At 58.3% G+C, this 23,071-nt stretch overlaps 7 protein-coding genes across 7 annotated transcripts; 2 read left to right on the top strand and 5 right to left on the bottom strand.

The window, feature by feature from the left end:
• Nucleotides 1-2,427: 2,427 nt before the first annotated feature.
• On the bottom strand, nt 2,428-3,324 carry SPBR_00911 (calmodulin; the record flags this gene model as incomplete). The annotated part of the gene is made up of 1 exon (XM_040759230.1): nt 2,428-3,324. One exon carries the CDS (start codon nt 3,322-3,324, stop codon nt 2,428-2,430), a length of 897 nt encoding a protein of 298 aa, XP_040618589.1.
• A 1,481-nt stretch (nt 3,325-4,805) lies between these two features.
• SPBR_00150 (uncharacterized protein) lies at nt 4,806-7,781 on the bottom strand (the record flags this gene model as incomplete). The annotated part of the gene is made up of 3 exons (XM_040758470.1): nt 4,806-5,314; nt 5,478-7,632; nt 7,680-7,781. The coding sequence occupies 3 exons, from the start codon at nt 7,779-7,781 to the stop codon at nt 4,806-4,808; spliced, it is 2,766 nt and encodes a 921-aa protein (XP_040618588.1).
• Nucleotides 7,782-8,331: 550 nt separating this feature from the next.
• On the bottom strand, nt 8,332-9,249 carry SPBR_00903 (S-formylglutathione hydrolase; the record flags this gene model as incomplete). The annotated part of the gene is made up of 1 exon (XM_040759222.1): nt 8,332-9,249. One exon carries the CDS (start codon nt 9,247-9,249, stop codon nt 8,332-8,334), a length of 918 nt encoding a protein of 305 aa, XP_040618587.1.
• Nucleotides 9,250-9,845: 596 nt separating this feature from the next.
• On the bottom strand, nt 9,846-10,301 carry SPBR_01100 (uncharacterized protein; the record flags this gene model as incomplete). Its single annotated transcript, XM_040759418.1, has 2 exons — nt 9,846-10,163; nt 10,227-10,301. The coding sequence occupies 2 exons, from the start codon at nt 10,299-10,301 to the stop codon at nt 9,846-9,848; spliced, it is 393 nt and encodes a 130-aa protein (XP_040618586.1).
• Nucleotides 10,302-12,657: 2,356 nt separating this feature from the next.
• Nucleotides 12,658-14,616, bottom strand: SPBR_00363 (uncharacterized protein; the record flags this gene model as incomplete). The annotated part of the gene is made up of 1 exon (XM_040758682.1): nt 12,658-14,616. One exon carries the CDS (start codon nt 14,614-14,616, stop codon nt 12,658-12,660), a length of 1,959 nt encoding a protein of 652 aa, XP_040618585.1.
• Nucleotides 14,617-15,551: 935 nt separating this feature from the next.
• On the top strand, nt 15,552-16,434 carry SPBR_00915 (ADP-ribosylation factor-like 2; the record flags this gene model as incomplete). The annotated part of the gene is made up of 5 exons (XM_040759234.1): nt 15,552-15,610; nt 15,722-15,849; nt 15,914-16,059; nt 16,118-16,198; nt 16,303-16,434. 5 exons carry the CDS (start codon nt 15,552-15,554, stop codon nt 16,432-16,434), a joined length of 546 nt encoding a protein of 181 aa, XP_040618584.1.
• A 1,282-nt stretch (nt 16,435-17,716) lies between these two features.
• Nucleotides 17,717-22,960, top strand: SPBR_00026 (gelsolin domain containing protein; the record flags this gene model as incomplete). The annotated part of the gene is made up of 3 exons (XM_040758347.1): nt 17,717-17,855; nt 18,102-22,498; nt 22,565-22,960. 3 exons carry the CDS (start codon nt 17,717-17,719, stop codon nt 22,958-22,960), a joined length of 4,932 nt encoding a protein of 1,643 aa, XP_040618583.1.
• Between the last annotated feature and the right edge of the window lie 111 nt (nt 22,961-23,071).

Genomic DNA, 23,071 nt, shown 5'->3' with positions numbered 1-23,071 from the left:
GGTTGCGTTTCAACAACAACAGTCTTGTCGAACGGGGCAGTAGAATGGGATTCGAGTAGTGTCGGCTCGAGAGGCGGCGTCGGGAGCAGGATAGCTGGCAGATAGCTGGCGGTCGGAGAGCTTCGCCGTTGGAACTGGCAGCTTGAAGAAAAAGGAGGGAGAGTCGTTGGGACGAGACACGGTTGTCAAGGTGCCTTGGGGAAACGGTGGTGGAGGAGGAGGGATGGGGCAAGCTGGGCTGATCAGGCCAAATTGCATGGCGCAGCCTCGCTGGCAGGCGGCCCTAGGCTGTCTTTTTTGGTTTTGTTTTGTTTTCCGTCGTTTCGCCTGGTGTTGTCTTGGTTGTGAAGGGCTTTTTGTGTCGTTCGGTGATTTTGACAGCCCGTTGAGTGTGTGTCCAGGCCGTTCTTTCCTTTTTTCCGTTTGCCTGCTCTTTCCTTTGCTGGCCCGAGTTCGAATGAAAACAAAAGGAGCCAAAACAGGCTCACAGGCCACAGCTATGCCGCCAAACAAGTCGCTCCAGCTGTGGAAAATCTTACGTTTGCCAGAACACTCTTTTCTGACTGGGATCATACCAAGCAAGCAATCCCGTCACTGGTACTTGTGGGGGCCTGCCGTCTGCCAGGTTGTGCAGGTCACCAGTACGGTAGGTGGAAAACGACCAGAGCAGGGGGCAACGGAGTGAAAGAGGGATGAGCCGAAAGAAAACAATGCTCCATCTCCACTTGACAATAAGAAAGCAACAAGCTGGAACCGAATAAAAGCCAGAATTCACTCCCAGGGTTGCAAGCAATCCCACCACGAACAGAACGGGATGGAACTATTGGGCCGTTCGGGACCGTTGACAGGGACAACACTCGTCCCCTCATTCAGATGACCAGTGCGAGCACAACTTATGGACGATGATAGTTCCCAGTTTCTCTAGAGCGAAGGCAGTCTGAGGCCAATGGGCCTGCCGGGAAAGCATGTCTTGTTTACGACGTACGATATAGACTGGACATTCGAGGAGCGTCGAAAAGCGCCGTCTGAGGATCCACGAGTCAGGATGCAGAGGCTCCTCTCAAACGCGTCACCAAGTCAACGTATTGCGGGGAACGCGGCGTGGCAACAGCCACTGAGATCAATTGCAAGTCGATGGACAAACCCGTCTGCTCGTTGTATACGATGGACGTGTCAATTCAATATTGCCATTGCTCTTGCGCGTCGTTACTATCAAGCTCTTGTGGCTCGGGGCCACAAGACCCTGAATATAGCCTCCCCTGTTATTATACCTACCGTCGATACTCCGTACACAACCACTTCTCCAAAACATACTGCGTCTGTTCTTTGGCCTTGGCGGCCGGCAGATTTACCGGCGTTGAGTCTTCTACCACACGGACGTCAAGCAACGTCTCCCACGCGGTCATCTGTTCTACTATTATCTTGGCAGCCTTCAACAGGTCTCAGTGCCCTCAAGTAAGCCACGTATTACCTGCAGTGTTAAACCGGCAGCAATGCCGTATGTGAACTTACGCTCAAGTTCTACAAGCACGTCGTGTGTCTCAATTGCAAGAGTCTCCTAAACCCAAAACAAACTGCCTTCTCTGCCCAAGTTTGGGACCCATATTCCTGTTAGTGCCGTTGCGGTTGCGCGTTGCGCGGGAACTTACCTGCCCACCCTTCAACTAGGTGCCGACAGCGGCTCGGGTGCCCTGTCAGGGTCGTTGTGGTGGTTGTAGTGGTTGCAGCGGGCGTCCCATTATCGCTATATGCGAGTTTGTCCCGGGATTCGCCAGTGCACCAAAATATGATTCTCGAAGCTTCGGTGGGGCTGTCGCAAATGGCGGGCAACAAAGTAAAAGTTTAATGTGGACCCCGCTGTAAGACCGGTATCAGGCAGAAATTCACCCCTAACGTAACGTTTAGCGCTTCCAAGAGGAACATGGACCCTTTAACGTCACCCTGTATTAATGAACTACGATGCGTCTCTAGCGGCCTTGTCTATTTGGCATCAAGTTCATGAGCCTGTCAACAACAAATAAGTCAAGGCCACGAACAGTATGACATGTCGTTTGTTTTTTGACACGGACCTCCCGAAGGCATTTTCTGTTAATGACGCAAGACAAAAATCATGGGGAGAACAAAGACGTTTCTATATTCCGAACTCCAGACAAATCATCTTACAATTAATATTCTTTCTCTGGCGTACCACAACAGTTCCCACGGCGCTGAGAGCGATCATTCCACAAGAGCACACAATATCACTCGACAGGGGGAGAAGGGGAGCAAACAATACATAGCGTGCTATCAATGTTGCCGTGTGCCTTTCCCGAGCCCATAAAACAAACCCAGAATACCCAATAAGCCCAACACATAACCATGAATAAAAATAGCAGACAGCAGTTGGCACACTGCAAATGCAACTTGGCCCATTCACTCGAGTTTTGGTCACTCGGCCGCCTCGCCGGCCTCGCCTTGGCTGCCCTGGCCGCTGCCCGCGATGGAGTGCACAAGGTCCTGGTACTTGAACACATCGCCGCGCTTGCCGAAGCCGGGGCCTGGCTTGCTCTTGTTTGTAAACGCCCGCCGGCCCATGAATCCCTGCATCACCCGGTTGATCTCCGATTCCGTCAGTGCGGGCTCGCCAGGCTCGGGCGCCGTGTGCAGCAGCGCGTCGCGCAGCTCGGCCGCGTCAATCTCGCCGCTGTCGTCTTCGTCAAAGGCCGACAGCGCAGACAGCAGCTCGGCACTCGGTGACAGGGCGGCAAGGGCCGAGGCCAGCGCGTTCAGAAACGTGCCCATGGTCATGGTCTGCGGAGCACCGGCCGGGAAGAACTGCGACACATCGGACGGCGTCGACGGCAGGCCCAGCTGGTTCAGCATGTCGGCCACGTCGTCTCTACCCACCGAGCCGTCGCTGTCGCGGTCCAGGATCTGAAAGCCCTCGCGCAGCGTGCGGACCTGGGCCGGCTGCAGCTGCGCGAGCGCGGAGCCGTTGCCTGCCGCTAATGACGACGACGCCGCGCCGCCTATTCTGTGTCCACTAATCTCAGCAGCGGGCTGAAGCTGCGAGGAAGGGTTCTGTTGGTTTCTGGGTGTCCAGCTGCCGTTGGTCGGCACGGGTGTTGAGTTGGTGCGCCCGTCATAGCGCGAAGAGTGTGTGGGTGTTGTTTCCAGGCCACTTTTGAGCCCATCGTTGCCGGGTGTGTTTGGGCCCTTGACGGGCGACGTAGTCGGGGTCGTGTGCCGCAACGGCGATGGAGATACGGGCGATTCGGGGCGCCGGAAGGGCGAGCTGCGCGGTGAGCCGTAGCCGAGTGGCGAGGGCTTGTAGCCGGCGGGCATGGCCTGTTTTGTTAGTATATGGCAATTGAAAGAGACGCAGCCAACGGACATCTGTTCTCGTCGCGGTCCTTCCAGGTGTAGTTCGATCGTACCATGATGGCGATAAGTAGTTTGCGAAAAAGAATGAATATTGTTGTCCTCAAAAAGTTCGAGATGTGACCGGAGACGGCGGTATTGTGATTGAAGGAAATGTAATTGTACTGACTCTTGATTTTCGTCGCAGTTATCGATGTCAGATTTCCGTAATGTCGTACAGTTGTCGTTGCAGTTTGTGGTGATCGTTGACTGACAAAGCGTCATTGGTGACAAACGATGCACAGGGGCTCGAATGTAAACAAACAACCCAGCAACGGCTTGTCACCAAAGCCAGTACCGATAAGATAAGGATGTGGCGGGTTTGTGGCGGCCACTGTACGTCGCAGTGTGGCTGACTTGCCGCCAATCGCGCTAAGACGAACCTGGCCCGTGCGTGCCTGCCCCTGGCCCTTGGCGACTTTGCATTTGTGCGGGCCACTTTTCGCCCTTTTCGCAGGGCCTCCTTTTGCGTTTGCCAACGAAGGGACAGGCCAAGGCCTGGTTTCGGATTCGCCAAGCCCACTTTCAACCCCTCTCCACAGCAGGGCGCTACGACATATTGTTACTGGCCCCGACCACGTCGTTATTCGAGCTAGGAGGGACTGGCTCAGGGGAGGGATGCATAAGAGACGAAAGCGAGCAAGAAGACTTCAAGAGGGGAAAGTCTGCGTTTGTGTATAGAACATCGCGAGTTGACGCCAGCTCGACATCAGGAACGTCCACAGACGACAGTCAAAGCGAACATATGAACCAGTGGCGGCCATCGAAAGCCAGACGAGTGGCCGGGCTGTTTCGGATGCATCCAGGTACAGTGGAGAGTGAACGGCTTCACCCAGGCGTCGCTACGTAAGGGAACGACAAGACAAGAGACGACGACAGTCACGGCGCCGTCCTGCCCAAGCTCGAACGGCATATACGGGCCAATTGTCGCAAGTACTTGCCGGTCTTCCACTGGAGCGTGTCTCGTCCCGTGTTGCGAGTCCTTTGTACTGTCTAGCTTCTCTGCTCTGATTTGCCTGGAGACAACTTTGCCCTTTGATCACCACATTTTGTTCACGGTGTCAGCCTGTTCTGATTCCAGGACGCGCGAACACGGGCCGAACGACTTTGCAAAACCCACCAGACTGCAGAACTGCGGCGGCTCGACCGTGTCGTTACGGACGCAACTGCAACCACGCCCACTTTTACGCCCTCGGTTCGCCATACGACTTTCCACACCGTCCGAACATCTAAGACATACTGCTCAATAGGGCGCCTCAGTGCGTGTAAGCTCCTTGGCGATCGCCTGCCCTCTGCGACCCGATCTCACGTTCTCTGCGTGGCGCGCTACGGCCCCCAAACCCCTCCCCCCTTTTCCCGCGTGTGGTACCGGTTCTTTGCGAGCCGCCCTGGGCGGGAGCACGACCCTACTCTACTACGATCTTATCCGCCCTGTGTGACTGCCCTGGGCGTCTGTGAAATAGGCCTGTAGGCGACTCAACAGTCATGGCGACGGCCCAGACCACCGCACCGTACTCTTCGTCCGCCTCGAAACGACGCGGCACCAACGACAGCGTCGGGGGCAGCACGAGCTCCATCTCCACCGCCAGCGGCAGTCCTGTCGCCCAAACCAAAATCCCACGCCGCACCTCGCTCGCTTCTGTCCCCACGCGAGCCGACGCCTCGCCATTGCTCGCCGGCGCCGGCCGACGTCCGTCGTTGTCTCCACAACCTCCCCTCCTGTCACATTCACCAGCATTGCCGCCTTCGCCAGCGCTGCCGCCTGGCAGCGCCCAGTTTGCTGCCATGGCTTCCACCGACCGCACATCCAACCAGAGCAACAAGTCCACCAAGGCGCCCTCGTCCGGCACCGGTGTTTCCTCCTCGCAACACTCCTCCCTCTCCGGTCCCACGGGCGCTGGCGCCGGCGCCGGCGCTGGACAACAACAGCAGAACCGAAGCGGACAACAACGCCGACAGCTGCGATCACAGTATCCGCGCGGCGCGTCGGCCCAGAACCATGTCGAGTATATTCTGGTGGCGTCCTTTGACGTCGACAAAGGTCCCATCATGGAGCACCAATACCCCGTCGCCATTACGGGCGACGAGCACATGCTGGCCGAGCTGATGCTGCCCGACCAGACGCATCTGCGCAACCAGGACTGGACCATGTTCTTCCTGCACAAGGACATTACCCAGGAAGAGGAGGAACAAGAACAGCTCGCCAAGGAGGAGCGCCGGAAGCGGCGGCAGCGACGGCGTGCACGCAGGGCGGGGATCCCGGTCGGAGACGAAGACAAGGAGACTGGCGGCCACGTCGAGGACGATTCGGACGACGAAGACGACGAGGACTGGGACGACGACATGTCGACGGACAGTGAGCCCGAAGGCGGCGAGGGCGCGCCGCTGATCTACGTGCTCAACCTGGTCAACACCAAGCAAGACAAGACACAGCGACGCGGCGCTGTCGTCAAATCCATGGCCATCTGCACGCGGCACCCCTTCCTGCACATATACAAGCCGCTGCTTCTGCTGGCGCTCGAAGAGTACTTCAAGTCGCCCGTCGTCGAGACGCTGTCCATGCTGTACGACGCGGTCAATGCCATGGACTTGTCGCTGATGCCCCGCCTGAGCCTGCTGGAGCGCCACCTCCTGCAGGCGAGCGACAACAAGGACCTGTTTGTCGAAAAGTTTGAAAAGATGATTCAGATGCGCATCGCCGAGGAGAACGGCGACGGCGTCAGCGACCAGCCCTTTGACGCCAGCCGCAGTCCGCCCAAACCGGCTGGCATCCTGCGCGCCGGCACCAAGGCGCACTTTGAGGGCCAGGCCGCCGCGTACTCGGTGCCGCGCGACACCCACGAGTTTGAGAGCAAGGTGTTTTACAAGGGCATCCCCATTCCCATCAAAGTGCCCGTGGCCGTCATGCCGGAGACCGTCGGCGACTTCTCGCTCATCAAGCTGATCCAGAACTTCTCCGAGACCCACGCCAAGGCACCACAGGCCTTTCCCCTGCACGCGCACCTGACGACCAACGGCCCGCACACGCACCCCATCATTGTGCTGGTCAATGCGCTGCTGACGCAGAAGCGCATCATCTTCTTGGGCCACAACATGCCCTCGGGCGACGTGGCGGAGGCGGTGCTGGCGGCGTGCGCGCTGGCATCGGGCGGTGTGCTGCGCGGCTTTACGCGGCACGCCTTCCCCTACACGGACCTGACCAAGATCGACGACTTGCTGCTCGTGCCGGGCTTCATTGCGGGCGTCACCAACCCGACCTTTGAGCTGCACCCCGAATGGTGGGATCTGCTGTGCGACCTGCCGTCGGGCCGCATCAAGATTAGCAGCCGCATTGAGGAGGCGCCCGTCACCGAGGGCCTGGTGTTTTTCAAGCAGCAGCACCCGTCGTGCGCCAATCTCGTGGACACGGCCACCACGGCCAACGTCAGCTCGGCCAACAGCGACCTGACCGGCGACAACGCCTTCATGGCCGACATTCTCAAGAGCGTGGCCGCGCGGCTGGGCGAGCGCGTCATCCGCGCCAAGTGGCGTGACTGGGTCGTCAAGTTTACGCGCATCGCCGCGGCCTTTGAAGAGAGCGTCTACGGCGCGAGCGTGCTGCACATGGGTGGCGGGGGCGGCAGCAGCAGCAGCAACGGCGGCCACAACAACGGCCACAACAACGGCCACAACAACGGCCACGACCCCAACGACAGCAACAGCAACCTCCACGACTTTGAGACGCTCGCCCTCTCGCCCTCCACGACCACGACCGGCACCCCGACGGCCACGTCGCCGCCCACGGCCCTCTCGGCCGCCAACGGCCACGGCTACGTCTGGGCCGACGAGAACGCCAAGCAGCGCGAGCTGGCCGGCAACGCGTCGCGCGTCGAGGGCTGGCGCGTCTCGCGCAGCTACCTGTCGTTTATCAAGGACGTCGCGCAGCTCTACACGGTGCGGCCGCTCAAGGGCTACGACCTGCACCACATGCACGACCGCCTGCGCACGCAGCGCCTGACGCCGACGCTGAGCCGCGACATCTTCTTGACGTTTGCGCGCACCGTGCACTCGTACGACGAGATCTGCCTGCTGCTGTCGGTGGCGCCCGAGGCGCACGGCGGCCTCTTTTACGTCGCCCTCGGCCTCTTCCACAAGGACCGCGACGTGCGCACCAAGACGACGGAGCTGCTCGAGCGCGTGGCCGAGCACGAGGCCGGGCAGCACTGGTGGCGGGGTCTCAGCCGCTTCGAGATGCTGGCGTTTGCGCGCATCCGGCGCGAGGCCGAGGCGGAGGCGCGCACCAAGCTGGACAACAATGCAGGCGGTCCTGGCGGAGGAGGAGGTGGTGGGGGTGGTGGTGGTGGTGGTGGTGGTGGTGGTGGTGGCGGTCGCGACCGGGCCATTACACCCATTACGGGCAACCTGCCACCGGGCGTCGTCGTCGGCGAGAAGCGGGCCAGCTAGGTGCGGTCACGTCTTGTTTCGAAGCCCGCAGAGGCGGACGGCTCTACATGCACACAGGCCTGGACATAAAACGAGGTCGGCCATCGTCTGTCCAGCAGGCCCTTTTCTACAACCTACCTCTCTCAGCTCTCCCAGTCTGTGTCGCTGTCTTCGTTCACGTCGCTGCGATCCGTTTCTTCGACCCGCTCGTCCGCCTCGTCTGTTGTCCGTGGGTGGCGTTCGTCTTCGTGATTGCTGGCGCTTGCGAGTCTTTTTGTTTCTATTGTGTTGCCGTTCTTTTTCTTTGGCACCTACGTTTTGATGTCTGATGTCTGACATATGTTCTGTACGTATTTTCACATTCATTTGATAGTATCGAATTTTTACGGGGCTGTATTACACCAGCGGATATCCTATTCATTCAGTACCGTTTGGTGTCGATAGTTGGCATTTCCACCGTTCACAACAAGGCGAGCTGGCCACAATCAGACGAGCCTTTCCTCGCCTCCCTTACGCCAGCAGGTACTTGGCCGCGTGGTCGACGTGGTCCTGGCCAAACGTCGAGATAAAGTAGTACGAGTGGTCGTAGTCCTTTTGGTACCGCAGCGTCAGGCCCGTCAGGCCGGCCTTGTTGACCGCGGCCTCCAGGTTCTCCGGCAGCAGCTGCTTGTCGGCGTAAAACTTGTCGCCCGTGCCCACGTCCACCAGCATCTTGAGGTCGCCGTGGGTCCACGTGCCCACCAGCTCGGTCGCGTCGTGCTCCTTCCAGGCCGCCGGGATCGTGCTGTCGGACGCCGACTCGGGCGTAATCGCAAGATCCGCCGGGCCCAGGTAGCCCTTGAACGCCTTCTGGCCCCAGGGGCAGCGCGTGGGATTGGCGATGGGCGCAAACGCCGAGACCGACCGGTAGCGGCCCGGGTGGCGCAGGTACAGCGTCAGGGCGCCGTGCCCGCCCATGGAGTGGCCCGTGATGGACTGGCGGTCGCCGTCGAGCTGCGTCGGGAAGGCGTCCGCCAAGAGAGCGGGCAGCTCCTGCGTCAGGTACCTCTCCATGCGGTAGTGGGCGCTGTACGGCGAGCTCGCGTCGGCGTCGAGGTAAAAGGAGGCGGCCTCGCCAAAGTCCCAGCTGTCATGCTCCTGGGGCAAGTCCAGGCCGCGCGGAGACGTGTCCGGATAGACAATGGCGATGCCGTGGCGCGCGGCGGCTGCGTGCAGGAAGCCCTTTTCGGAGCCGTTCTCGGGGCTGCAGGTGAGGCCCGCCAGATAGTAGAGGACGGGCGCCTTTGTCGTGGCAGCAGCAGCGTCGGCGACCGGGCCAGGGAGGAAGACATTGACGTTCATGTCGGTGCCGGTCGTCTTGGAGGCGTGGGACAGCTTGAGCAGCTTGCCGCCAAAGGTGGCGATCGTGGCCTTGGTGGTGAATGCCATGGTGATTGGTTTGGTGTGATGGATGGAGCTTCAGGTTGTGACGTCAATTGAGACGGATAGGATCGAGAAGCAATGAACAGTCGAGGAGAAGGCAGCGTCCCGTTTTGAAGGAGGTGGACGACCGGCTTTATTCGCCCGGCGCGGAGAAAGCGCCCGCTGGCCAGGTGCGGTCACTGATAGCTGGTCCAGGGCTTAGGTGCCGTTTTGGGCCCTCTTTTGGCGCTGCTGTGCTCCAACTTGCCGATACAACCCCGAGAAACGGGCGGCAGCCGCAACCCCGCCCTGGCAGGCCTGCAAGGCGCTGTACGATTAGCACTCTGCAGTGCAGGATAAATAATGTGCACAATGTAGAGCCAAGCATGATGTCAGGCACTTGAAGCTCGAAATCAACACTGCCGATTGGTTAACATCACAACTGATCATGATTGTGAATAAGTGCGCCGTACAGTTTGATGATACTCAATGCATTGGAGGAGGCTAGGACGCCGTACATGCTAAACAAATATGTCCTACGAAATAAACGGATAATATACAGTGGTATTTACAAATGCCATCCCTCCCCTTCCACCTTGTCCCCATTCGCATCCTGCTTTGCTTCACTGCTCTTCTGTCTCGACGGTCGTGGTTGTCGTCTTGGTAAAGCAGCGGAACGACGCGACGCCGGCCCAGCTCACGGCGCTCAGGTTGTACTTGTGCTCGTAGTCAAAGTCGATGGCGCCCAGCGTGCAGCCCTCGGGCGAGGTGCAGATGCCGCCGCAGGGCATGCCGTAGGGGTAGCAGGCAAAGGCCTCGCCGTCGGGCGCGAACGTGTTGGTGTTGCCCAAGAAGGGCGTCGTGATGTTGACGCAGGTGTCGAGGGGATAGACGCTGTGGTTGCAGGTGCCGGTGGCATTGGCGCCCGTGCAGAGCAGGATCTACAGACATTGTTAGGTGTGTCCAGTTTCATCCAACGTTCTTCCGTGGAGAAGGGGGCGTACTCCTCCAGCTTCCCGCTTGGCAATAGGCGAGGCGGCAGCCAGGGTGGCAGCAGCGAGGACGGCAAACGACTTCATGATGGCGATATACGTGCGGCTGGAGATGACGATGTCGGTATGCGTGGTGGCGACAGTATGTGTGCCGTAGATTGTGGATTGAGTGGGATCGTCTTCCCCGGGTTCACGGTTTGGAGATATATTGATTCAAGTGTAAAAATGATGTAGAAAGGTGGAGGCTGGATTGAAGCTCTAGCGTTAGAAACAAGGCAATGAATGGACTGTAGATGAGAAACAGAAACATCAAAGAATAATGTGGCGTGCCTCGAATATATATGCACGTCGTGCTCCCTCGTGCGAGCCATTGTACGCCGTCCTCTTGTATCTTGACGGAGGGATGACTAGTACTCACTCACCGGCACTTCGTGGGCGTTTGGCGTTGTCTCTCCTCGACCAAGGCGGGCCGCCAAGACGCAGGGCTCGTCATTGTTTGCTACCTGTCGCTGCAGTCATGTTTTCCCTCCGTTCTTTTTTTGTCTCTAAACCACAGAGTGCCGATCGCCAGGAGGGAGTGAGCACGGCAGGGAACAACGAACCGGGGGCCGCAAGGGCGAGTGGCCAGTGACAGGACCGTGCGGTTCCTGGCGAATGGCAAGACGCAGAACCTCTCAAAATCCGGATCCTGCGCGATGCTGCATACGGCATACGAGAAAACTTGTGGAGGCCATACTCTGTGCCACAATGCATCGTCGTGCGTATGAGAGCAACGTCGTGGCACGGTGCAGGCACGGAAAGAGAGGCACACGGGAGCATATGACTCGGGGATACGAGCCACGTACGAGTCGATAAAGCAGCCATCGCATCACCTGGTGGGATTGGTGGGCCTACGAGGCATATCGGCCGTTGAGAAAGACTGCACTGCCACGCATATCCTTCCACTGGGTCGGGTGTAATGTTACAATGAAAGGCACACAAGCTCCCCCATAACAAAAAGAGACAAGGACCAAAGAGCAGATCGTGTCTAGTGTCCCAGGGCAGGAGGGCAGATAAAAAGAAGAGGCAGTTCTGACAACTGAGGAGTTGAAATAAGATGTGAAAAGGGCGGCAATGGCCCTGCGACCAAGGCAAAGCAGAGACACATACATGAGCTAATGGCCCCAAAGAGGAAATTTCCATTGCAACTCGGTTAGTGCCAAGAGAGCGATCGGGCTGGCTTGGACACGCAAAACGACCTGCCGACGTCATACGGTGTCAGCGTACCGTTCGCCTACGAAATTCCCTTTGTTTCAAACAGCATTCTTTTATTTTCGACACATACGGTCGCTGGGATCGCCTGTCATTTTCCACTTGTCTCTGGAGACCTTTGTAAGGACGCTCTACAAAACTACTCTCTCCGCATACATTGTAAGGAGGCAGAGAGGCAGACAGTCCTTGATGCTTTCAGACATTGTGTTGTTTTCTCGTAACTCGGTTTGTTCACTAGCTTTTCCAGTGAATTGCGGCAAGTCTCCAAAATCACTCTTTTACGACCCCCTTGGCTCATCCAGCTGACCCGAACTGATACGCCATGGGGGAGTTGCCACGGCCTTGTTTTCGTGCTGGTGCTTTTCCAGTTGGCTATTCTCACAGGTCGTCACCCATGCTGTCAGACCAGCGTGACTGTGCAAATAGCGCCTGTAATGCGCTACTACAAATACGGCAAGAAACGAAGCACATCAACAACACACAAAACGTCACATCCAAATCGTGGACCAACGAGGAGCAGGTATCCCCCTCCCCGATATAAATAAACTCTGACAGCTCGTGTTCACGACTCCTGTATCTGACAGGGGTACGACAAAGTCGGTACATCAGCTTGCAACACGAAGAGATCGTCCCCAGCAGGCCCGATCATACATTGGGGACAGTGGCGATGGTCATGAACGATGAAGACGAAGCAGCTACAGAAAGTGACGTCTGGACACTACGCTCAGCAGCCCGGCAATAATTTACCTGAGCACTGCCTCTCGGCGACGACCAACGGGACCAAATTGCGACCGCCTGTTCCCGTATTCCGTATTCCGTATTCCGTATTCTGTATCCGCATTTCCGTTTTCCCTCACCTTTTCATACGTGTCGTCATTTTGTGAAAAGCAACAAATTGTATTATTTTAGCTAGCTAGACATCGCCCTGAACCGCCTACACAGACAAGATGGCCACAAATACGACCTACTACATGCGAGATGCGATATACGCAATGATGGCGTCCAGATTGCCAAAACACGTGAGCAAATGGAAAGGACCTGTCTGTCTACATCCGACTCGACTCCGACCTAGACTCTGTCGTCGTCATTCCCATCGTCTTTTGAAATCCTCCTCACCTCCATCCTGAGTGTTCTTCCAAAGCAACTTGGCTCGTGAAAACCCCTCTTCGTACGGCGCGTCTTCCTTTTTGATCTACCAGAATTCCGTGTCAGCCCGTGTCTTCATGTTGTTGACAGAAGGCATACGGTTGCTGTTCTTCAACCCTGACAAGGTCGCGTTCGAGGAGGCCGCCGCGGGAACCGAGACCAAGTCTTGCAGGAGCTGTTCGTGGAACCGGCTGCGGGAGATGGACTCTTTGCCGTGCGCCAAGTTGTACTTCATCCCGGCAATCGGAGCGGACATTAGCGATCCCACCGCATGCGCGGTCGGCGGAACGACTTGCTGGATAATGGGCTGCATGATCGGCTGCACATCAGCCTGCACAACACCCTGCACCTTGGCCTTCTGTTGAGTATGTCCGTTGCCGGACAGCCCAATGTTCTGGACAGCACCGCCCAAGTTGGCTTCGCCGGTCGGCGTGGGCGTGCAGCGACGGTAGAATACCATGTGCTTCACGGCATATGGTCCCTTGCCGGACCACTTGATGGTCTCGACCGGTTTGCCAAAGTACTCGAAGCCAAACTTTGTGGTCAACGATTCAACGTATTTCTTCTCCGCCAGCCCGTCTGCGCTGCCGCAAGCAACATTCATGTAGATGTAGTGAGGCGCTGGCAGTGGCCCGAACGTCGAAACGTCGATTGTCTTCGCCAGGACTCTGCGCAGAAGCTCTTGGCCAAGACCCCGGTTGCGATACTTGGGCAACACGAAAACGCTGCACTCCGCACAGAGCGTGGTCGCCGCCTCGCCAAAGCCCACACCCAGGCGCGGGTGGACAAGGGCAAAGCCGATGACTTGCTCGTCATCCTTGTCGTTGAGGAGTGCCACAAGAGAGGGAGACTTGGTATTCAGACCCGCCTTATAGAGCCGGCGGATGTCTTCCGAAGTGGCCGGATCACAACCGAGCCCCTGGACACCGTTCGCAACCTCTTCATTATAAACATACCGTATGCCTTCGATGTGTCGGTCACCGGCCGCCACAATCTGCGCGTACATCGAGGGAAAGGGCTCGCCGGGAGCAGAAGAGAGCTCAGGCACGGGCTTAGGCTCGGGGTGCTCAGGCTGGGCTTGAGGCTGAGGCGCAGGCTGATGTTTAGTCTGGAGTTGGGCCTGGGGCTGAATCTTCTGCGTAGACGGGGTCACAGGGACCTTGACTTGCTTGTCAGTCTCAAACGTGACAGTGGGCTTTTTCTTCTGAATTGTCACCGTTTGCTTGCAGACACCGGCATCTTGAATGGGCTGCTGAGACACGTGCACAAATCGTGTCTCACGCTCGACCAGTGGCGCTCGCTTTGGAGGATCGGGATCAGATGCACGGATGGCAATGCCCTTGCTCGGAAGACCACAAGATGTGTTGGCGGTCTGCGTCGCAGCCCGCTCGTCCAGGTCCTTGTCACCCGTCGGCGCCGGATCGAGCCGCGTCTCGGGGGCCTGGGGCGGAGGCAGCAGCTGCGTCGTCACAGAGTCCGGCACGGTATCGTATGCCACCCATGTCTGGAACTCTTCCTCATTCAGGGGGTTTGTCTTATGAATTGTGGCAAGCCATCCCTTGACGCAGTGACGAAAGTCGGTCTCGGAAGGGAAGAGATGCATAGCCCGCCGCGTCCAGAGACCGCCCGTGGACGCAGACGACGTACCCTTCCAGGCGGGATCATCAGCTTCAATGCAAATAGCGCCATCGGCAGAGACGCTGTCACTGGGCACAATCTCCTCGTTCTCAGTTGTCTCCTTTTTGTCATGCGCCCTCCCCTTGCCCTTGCCAGCACTGGCCTCCAGCAGCAGAGTGTCTTGCTTGCTGAATTCCTCGGCCGCAGCAGCCAACGAGTCACTGGTTAGCTCCAGACGGCGTCTCTGTTGTTCGAGTGGCTTCTGCACAATGATACCCAGAGGGGAGCTCGTCGACAGGTCGTGAGGGTACTTTGTGGAAGCGAGACGCGCCTCTCTGTTCCAGAAAGTCGCCAAATTAGCGACGCCGTCCCCTTGTGTCGCGTCCATGCTCGATGCGACAATTGTTGATGACAAGCACGCTCAGTCTTGGAAATGTGTTAGAGACCTTAAATACGCAGTGTCTCCGTAAAATCACAACACATTATCTTACCTAACTGGACGCGTCCGGGTGGTGACCGGTATAAAAATCGTTGCACGTAGAAATGACAGTCAAACAAGGGGTAATCCACAACACATTCAGAATAATAACAACGAAAACCAAGGAACAACCAAAAATACAGAAACGTAACAGAAGATGAGAAGGGGCACGATGTTGGAGGCGGTTACCGAAATAGGAAACCACGCGTATAGTGACTGTATAGGGAAGGAACGACTGAGGCTACTTACTTCTTGGTGTTGGCTGGCCAGGAAACGGTGAATGTGAGCTTGTGAACGTTAGTTTTGTTGTACGATAAAGTTTCGTCCGTCCTTGTACGGGATATTTGTAACTGTGCCCATCTTGACGTATTGTTTGATGACATATGTTGGTAGCTCGTGAATGAATTATGTACGTGAATTTTGACATGGCAATTATGAGTAAAGTCGAATTTTGCCTTTTCCATTTTTATCATCCTTTTTTACCCTTATTTTATTCGTTTTTAACATTAAGCAGACAAAAAACCTCCCGGTACATTAATCAGAAATATAACTATGAGTTACCGTCAAAATTCTAGGAAAAGGTTCCAAGTAAGCTACCTCGATGGTAAAAGTGCGAGTATGTGTAAATAACTGAATTTATACGCATGGCTAGCTAAATGACTAATCATGGAAACAGCGCCAAGATGTGGTTCTTTGCATCGCGGCTGCCAACCCAATCGATAGTGGCCCATTGGCGGCAGCCTAATGATCGAGCATATGCGCGACAGCTTTTATACTGAGATTGTTCTTCCTTCGGCCCTCTCCATGGCCGTGGCGAGCAGTTCTCTCCACCACTATCTGTTACGATGTTGTCGATTTTGAGGAAAGCGAGGCTCAAGGACAAGGAGCTGAGGATCCTGATGCTGTTCGTGCCCCTTTTTGCTAGCCTGCGTCTTGAAGCTCTTAACGCTCTTTGAAGCTCTTTTGGTACTCCGAACCAACACTTGTGCTCCTAACTCGTTTTGATTACCTCCAGTGGCCTCGACAATGCCGGAAAGACGACGATTGTCAAGCAAATCATGGGCGAGGACGTGCACACGGTCAGCCCGACGCTCGGCTTCATCATCAAGACCATTGACTACGAGGGCTACAAGCTGAACATCTGTGAGTATCCCTTTTGGCTTTCGTGACTGCTGTCTGCCTGGAGACCGACAACTGAACTTGGCAGGGGATGTGGGCGGCCAAAAGACGCTGCGATCGTACTGGCGCAACTACTTTGAACGAACCGACGCGCTCATCTGGGTCGTCGACGCCACGGACCGGCTGCGCATCGACGACTGCCGCAACGAGCTGCACGGCCTGCTCCAGGAAGAGGTGTGTGGAAGGCACATGTGGGCCCATGCTGTGATTACGCAGTCGCTGACAAAGGCAGAGGCTGTCCGGAGCCAGCTTGCTGGTCTTTGCGAACAAGACGGATGTCCAGGGATGCATGGACGGCGCCGAGATTCTTGACGTGAGTTCTCATTACGAGCATCGCCATCACCGCCCCCTTTGGCTTGGCCAGTTGCGACTTTGATCGACAGACTCCCCGACTGACTGCAGTTTTGCGCGGACTAGGCCCTGAAACTCGACGAGATCCGCACACATCGCTGGCACATTTTGCGGTGCAGCGCCATGACCGGCGTCAACCTGAAAGAGGGCCTGGCGTGGGTGGTCGAAGACGCAAAGGCACGCCTGTTTCTGTACTGAGTGCCAGACGTGCAACCTCCACCCAGTCTTCCACTTCCGAATGGCCCTTTCGCCCCTGTGCTCTGTGCTCTTCCGCGCCTGGAAACATGGACGGTCCCTGCATGTTGATCACACGATACGGCGCTGCAGGCGCTCCTGGCAGACCGCTCAACGGCACAATCACGCACGGCCCCGGACACCATTCGCACTGTTCATCGCACACGCGTTTTAAATAAGATAGCCGTTGCACTACGAATTACAGCGCGTGAGATATGTGCAGGAAGTGCAGTTACAGTGTCTTGGAATTAGTTTTGTGCTGTCTCTGTCTCATGTGCGCCCAGGGGCAAAATGTCTCACAAACAGCGTACTCTGCCCTGGGACGACAGGTACGAGGATGGCAGGGAAATCTAGAATTGTCCAGAATTAAAAAAATTTTTTTTTAAAAAAATAACCAGACTGCTATGATTTTTCCCTTTTTCTCGTGTTTGTGTACTTCTTTCGGTGCCTGATATATTGCCCACTGTAAAACAGGGATACAGCGAAATATTGCGACAGGCTGCGCCTAGACCTCAACACGTTAGAATGCGCTAATGGGGCACAGCGGGGCGAGGAACAGCGAATCGCAGCGCGTTGGGCGCGCCGACATCTCAGTTCTGGCCTGGCTGCCGCCCAGCCGAATGACGCTACTATGCAACTGCGGAGTCTCTGTAAACACCCAAACCCGCAAACTCGCTTCTGATTAGCGGGCTACTTCTAGAGTAAACAGAGGGCAAGACGCTACTGTTGACCCCGTAACACCTCGACTTTGGTGGCTTCCCGAGCGAGTGTTTTTCTGAGTTTCCGTGACATTTGAACAAAACATATCTTAGTCACCAAGCGCCCCCGTGCCATCGTGACTTTCGCGCCTGTTCCCGCTTCTCGCGATTTGGCTGTCAAGTGTCAACGCGGAATCCGCTGTTTCAATCATTGACGCCGGCAGCCCCACGACAGTCCAATTGCTCAACCGACTTTGGGCATGTTTCTATCTCGACACAGGCCAAACAGCTACCCTGCCTCACCCTCCCACGCTCTTTTGATCGATTTGCCCCCGTCAACGTCACATTTCAGCCGCTGTTGTTGCTTCGTCCCTTCTGTTTCTCCTTGTCTCGAAACAGCGAAACGGCCCGGGTATCAGCGTGTCATGTCTACGGGCTCGCCTCGTGCCGGATGAACAGACTACCAGGCGCATTGGCCACACCCAGACTTGAGCACACGCAGCAGCAGCCACTCACACAACGGAACAGCCCCCGAGTGAAGTATAACAATGTCGGACGAGGTGTCCAACTTCTTGCGCTCGGTGGAGCAGCTCAAGGATCGCCGGCTTGAGGAAGACGAGGCGCGGTCACGCGAGTTGGAGGAGCGCATTCTGCAGGACAAGCGAGAGCGCCAGGCGCGACGTGCAGGTGAGTTTCTTTTGTCCGGTCGGCCGCTCCTTGTTGCATCTGGGCATTGGCAGTGGTGGGCAGATGAACCGTTTTGGCGATGCACATCATGGCGATCTGTCATGGAGGCGCCCCTTCCCTGTCTGTTCCACGCCAGGCATAGGGTGGTTGTATCGCTCTTGCCGTCTGGCTGCCATGCTGCACCGGCCGCTCTTTCCATGGTTTTCTCTGCCCCCGTCCTTCCTCGCCGTGTCTAATACTCTCCAGAACGAGCCAGATCCATCTCTCCCCAGAAATCGTCGCCTGCCAACACTCCACCACCGCCGTCTTCCCACCACCGCTACAACAGCTCCCAAACATCGGATGCTTTGAAACTCTCCTCCTCGCCTCCCGTGCTCGGCAGCCCGCGGAGCCCCACACCTCGTGCCTCCCAGCAGCAGAGCAACGGCCACGGCGTATCGAGCAGCAGTGCCGCCTTGGCCTCGGCACTCGACTACTCTGCACCCTCTTCGTCCGGCTCGTTTGTGGCCTCGTCGTCTCCCACCAAGGAAAACGAGTCACCCTTCGATGCCGACGCCAAGACATTGGCCGGCTCGACCATTGCACGGACTCCGACGCTCTCGTGGCAGCAGAGACGGCCGCCGTCAAGCGGCCAAGCTGGCCCTGACCGGTCATCCCGCAGCCGTCCGCTCTCCGTTGTTGCGGCTGAAAACGCGGCAGCTCGTTCGACCATTGCCGGCTCGTCCAGCCTCCATGCTGCTGGTGGAAACCCGCCGGTCTCGCCCGAAGCTCAGAACACCGACACCAACGCCAGTGACGCGCCCATCTCGCGCGACCAGATCGCCCAGGCTCTTTCTGCCAAGGACCCGTCTTGGTTCCGTCAGACTGCCGACCGTGGCGCCAACTCAGCTGCCTACCGCCGCTCGCAAGTCGAGGACGAGGACCGCCAAGATCTGCACGCTGCCAGTGCCCGGCTCCCGGGCTTGAGCCGTGGCCCGTCTGCCGAGCCCGACGCCAGTGGGTTCTCGCCACCGCCGCCTGCGCACTCGGCTGCTGTATCTGCTCTGTCGCCCTCGTTGCAGGCTAGTATCGCCAGGAAGACAAGCCCGTCTCTGCCCTGGACGCCCACGCAGAAGCTCGACCCACCACAGGAGCCGTCCATTGTGTCGCCACGGGACTCAATTGTATCGCCGCCGTCGGGGCGGACGTCTCCCATTCGGCCGCTGTCGCCGACGAAGGGTGCTGGCGGCTTTGTGCAGAGTGCTATGATGAAGCGGAGTGACAGTGTGAAACGCTGGAGTGTCACATCCCCGCCCGGCCTGCAACGGGCTGATTCCATTGCATCGAGCCGTGCTGCTCTCGACGGACCCCGCCGCTCTGCCACCACCGCCCAGACAAGACCGACGTCCCGCCCGACCTCGAGCCACGGACGGGACTCTGCCAACAACAGCCGTCCGTCCACACCCACCCGGCTGCAGACAAGTTTCCCCGACGAAGCGACGAAGGAGACAACCACGGCAGAAGAGGATAAGAAGGTGACACCGCCTTCGAGCCCATCCAAGACCATGGATCCGCGCCGCTGGAGTCCGACCAAGACGTCGAGCTGGCTGGACGCCGCGCTCAACAAGCCCGAGTCGCCCAAGCCTAAGGCCGCGCCGCCACTCAACAACCAACCTGCCTGGATGGTGGAGCTGAACAAGGCCAAGGCAAACAAGGCGAGCAACCCAGGTGCCGCCGACGCCACTGTCACACCGCCGCCTGTCGTACGGAAGCATGAGGTCAAGACCGGCGGCCTTTTGCGGTCAGGGCCCATGGGCACCGGTGCCGCGAATGCCACGCCTTCCCCGGCAGCTGCGCCCTTGGGCGGGCGTAGTGGACTGGGCATCTCCCTGCACACTCCGTCGTCGTCCATCAGCAGCGTCACTAATAAACCGTCCCTATCCAAAGAGGGTGCCCCGCCCAAGGGTGATCTCCGTGCGGCCCTGAAGCCGAGACAGCCGCTGCCTTCCGAGAAGAAGGATAAGGATGCCGGCAGCAACGACGGCAGTGAGCTGAAGAACGTCGTTGGTGCCCTCCGCCGGACCAAGACCCAAAACTACGTGGCGCCCAATGTGCTCAAGGACAACATTACGCGAGGCAAGGCTGGCCTAAACGTGACGGGCGGTCCCAAGCCGCGCGAGAAGAAGGACGAGCTCAAGGACGCCATCATGCAGAAGAAGGCTGACTTCAACCAGGCCAAGTCTGAGGGCCGTGGCATTGCGACCAACGCGCACGCCCGTGACAGCAACGAGCCTGTGCCAGAAGGGGTCGCCAAACGACTGGTGCTCAATAAGACGGGCGGTTCCCAGACCTCGACGACCCGGCGCGATTCGTCTCCCTCCAAGGCTGCAGCCGATGCGGCAGCTCGCTCTGTCGCCGCTTCTTTGGCCGCGGCCGCCTCTTCCGAAGCACCAGGCAGTTTTAGCCGCTCTAGCACGGCATCTACACTGTCTGGGTCGGGTACAACGGAAGTTCCCGAAACAACCACAGACACGTCGCCTCCGGTTAAGAACTTTGGTTCCATTGGTCGTGCTGGTCCCCGGATAGGCGGGCTTGGCAGTCCCGGCGGGGGTAGTGGTATTGGAGGCGGCAGTGCCCTCGCCAACCGTTTCAATCCAGCCCTGGCTGGTATCTTGGCCCGTGGACACCCCGGCATGTCGTCTGCTGGCAGCTCGCCCAGCGACGACGCTGCAGGAACATCGCCCACTTCTGGTCGGGTGACTTCGCCTCCGGCTTCATCGTCGACCACCGACCCGCCACCCGGCCCCGGCCCGCAGCTAACGCATATGACTAAGAACCGTGCCCGTGGCCCGCGCCGGAAGGCTCCGTCCAGCTTGCAACAGCCGTCAACGCCATCACATTCGGCATCCATACCGGCAGAAGAAACTCCAGAGACGCGAGCCGTCACGACTCCCACGAAGGTCCCCCCACCGACCACCCCCAAAAAGGCAGACATTGTCGTGCCGCAGGTGATTACTCTGGTCGACTCCTCCTCGAAGAAGACAGCCCCAGAACCAGCACAGAAGCCAGCGAGCGTACGCGGTAGCCCCGTGATCTCGCTTACCGATTCTTCCAAGGCAAAAGCGGCGGCTGAGGACGGCCCGACGCCCTCCAGGGCGAACGTCATCTCTCTGGTCGACTCGTCGAAAAAGTCGCCGAGCCCGGCATCTTTCGGATCGTTTGGCACACCCGCCAAGATACACGAACAGGTGGCGTCCGTTGCTGCGAGGCACGGCAGCAGCCAACCTTTCAAACCTGCGGTGGGCAACAAGCCTGTTGTCGAGAGCAAGCCTGCTGCGTTTGAAAAGACGGCCACCGAGGAGCAGGCGCCAGCTGTTTCTCAGCCTTCGTCTCCCCGCAAGATTGACGTGAAGAGAATGTCGAAATTCCTCGAGGACTCTGCCAACCGGCCGCCTGCGGTCAGCCAACCGGTTGAGGTCCCGCGCCCCTTGTCGCCGTCCAAGACGGGCGGTGCGCGGCCGCTGCCTGTACCCCGGCCACTGTCGCCCCAGAAGACCGGCGGCAGTGCTCGTCCGCTGCCCGTCGCACCGGTGTCGCCCAAGAAGAACGAGTGGCAGCCGACCAGCCCAGCTACAGGCGGAGGGTTGACCTCTCCCGCGTCCGTCTCGTCTGGTACCCTCCGCCGGTCCAAGGTCTTTGGCGATGCTCCGGTGCTGGCCGCGTCATCTTCGCCGCAACAGCCGGCGACAACGCCGTCGTCGTCAATGCGTATTGAGTCACAAGGCTCTGCACCTGCATCGCCGGCCCTGCCGTCACCCATGCGGTCCCCGACCAAGCAGGCACAAGAAGTAACGGTTGTGCTCAACGAGTTCTTTGGCGCAGACCGGCCCAGCCGGACGTACCGTGTTGATACGGCCGACATCCTGGCCAATCGTCCGCAGATCGACGTTAAGATCAAGACGCTCAGTGCACAGCTCTATCGCCTTGGCAGTGACGGCAAGAAGCAGCCTGTCCCGGCCCACCTCGAGCGTATTCTGTTTGAGCGCGAGATGTACCTGTGCCCACACACGTTCACCCGCAGCGCGGGTCGGAAGGTGACGGAGGTGTACTTTTGGGTCGGTGACGACGTCCCCGCGGCCAGCGTCCAGGACGTGCAGGTCTTCTTGAACCGCGAAGCACGGGCCGTCGGTGGCACGCTCGTGCCGCTGCAGCAGGGCAAAGAGACGGCCGAGTTTTTGCTGGCGCTGGGCGGCATCGTCACCGTCCGCCGCGGGTCCAGCAACACCTACGACTCGCTCGCGCCATCCATGTTCTGTGGCCGGCAGTACCTGGGCCAGATCGCCTTTGACGAAGTGGACTTTGAGCCCGCCAGCCTGTGCTCGGGCTTCCCCTACCTGATCACGCGGCAAGGCAAATGCTATCTCTGGAAGGGCAAGGGAAGCAACGTCAACGAGCTCAGCTGTGCACGGCTGATTGGTATGGACTTGGCCCTCATGGGTGAGCTCGCCGAGGTCGAGGACGGCAAAGAGTCGGCCAACTTTTGGGCCTTGTTCCAGGGCAGCGGCCGCGGTAAGCCCGGCTCGGCCGACCACTGGCGCCTCAAGCCCAAGTACGACCGCTACGCGCGCCGGCTCTTCCGCTCCGATGCCGCGCATCCCCAGCAGGTAGGTCCCTCTGTATACACGCAAATCGCAAGATTGAAGACTGCAACACTAACGCGCGCTCTCTAGATTGTTGAGATCCACCCCTTTGACCAGCGCGACCTTGTGCCGGACGGCATCTATGTTCTTGATGCCTTTTTTGAAATGTACATTGTTGTCGGCCGCCAGTCCGCGGCCCAGTACGCGGCGTTCCGCAATGCCCTCGATTTCGCCCAAGAGTATGCCATCCTGGCCGCCGGCATGGAAGACCGGCCGTTTGTGCCCATCTCCACCGTCGTGCTCGAGGGGATCCCGCGTGACCTCAAGAGCGTGTTCCGCAAGTGGAGCGACGACCTGAGTCCCACGCGCATGGCGAACACGGCCTCGGCTGGCGTGACAAGCCCGTCGGCCTCCACGTCCATGAAGCGCGGCCGCAGTCTGCGCATTGTGCCGCTGACCGTGGCCCTGCAGGCGGTGGCAGAATAGACGGGCGTGGCACGAGGTTGGAACAGTCGAGTTGATCATTTACTTTTGAAGGGGACTGGAGCTCGGCATTTGTTGTACATCACTCTGGTTGGCGTTTTTTTATTCGTCTGC

The sequence above is a fragment of the Sporothrix brasiliensis genome (genome assembly GCF_000820605.1).
Source record: "Sporothrix brasiliensis 5110 chromosome Unknown Cont19, whole genome shotgun sequence".
NCBI classification, from domain to species: domain Eukaryota; kingdom Fungi; phylum Ascomycota; class Sordariomycetes; order Ophiostomatales; family Ophiostomataceae; genus Sporothrix; species Sporothrix brasiliensis.
Note: the sequence above shows the minus strand (reverse complement) of the source record. Positions and strands in the feature narration are given on the sequence as shown.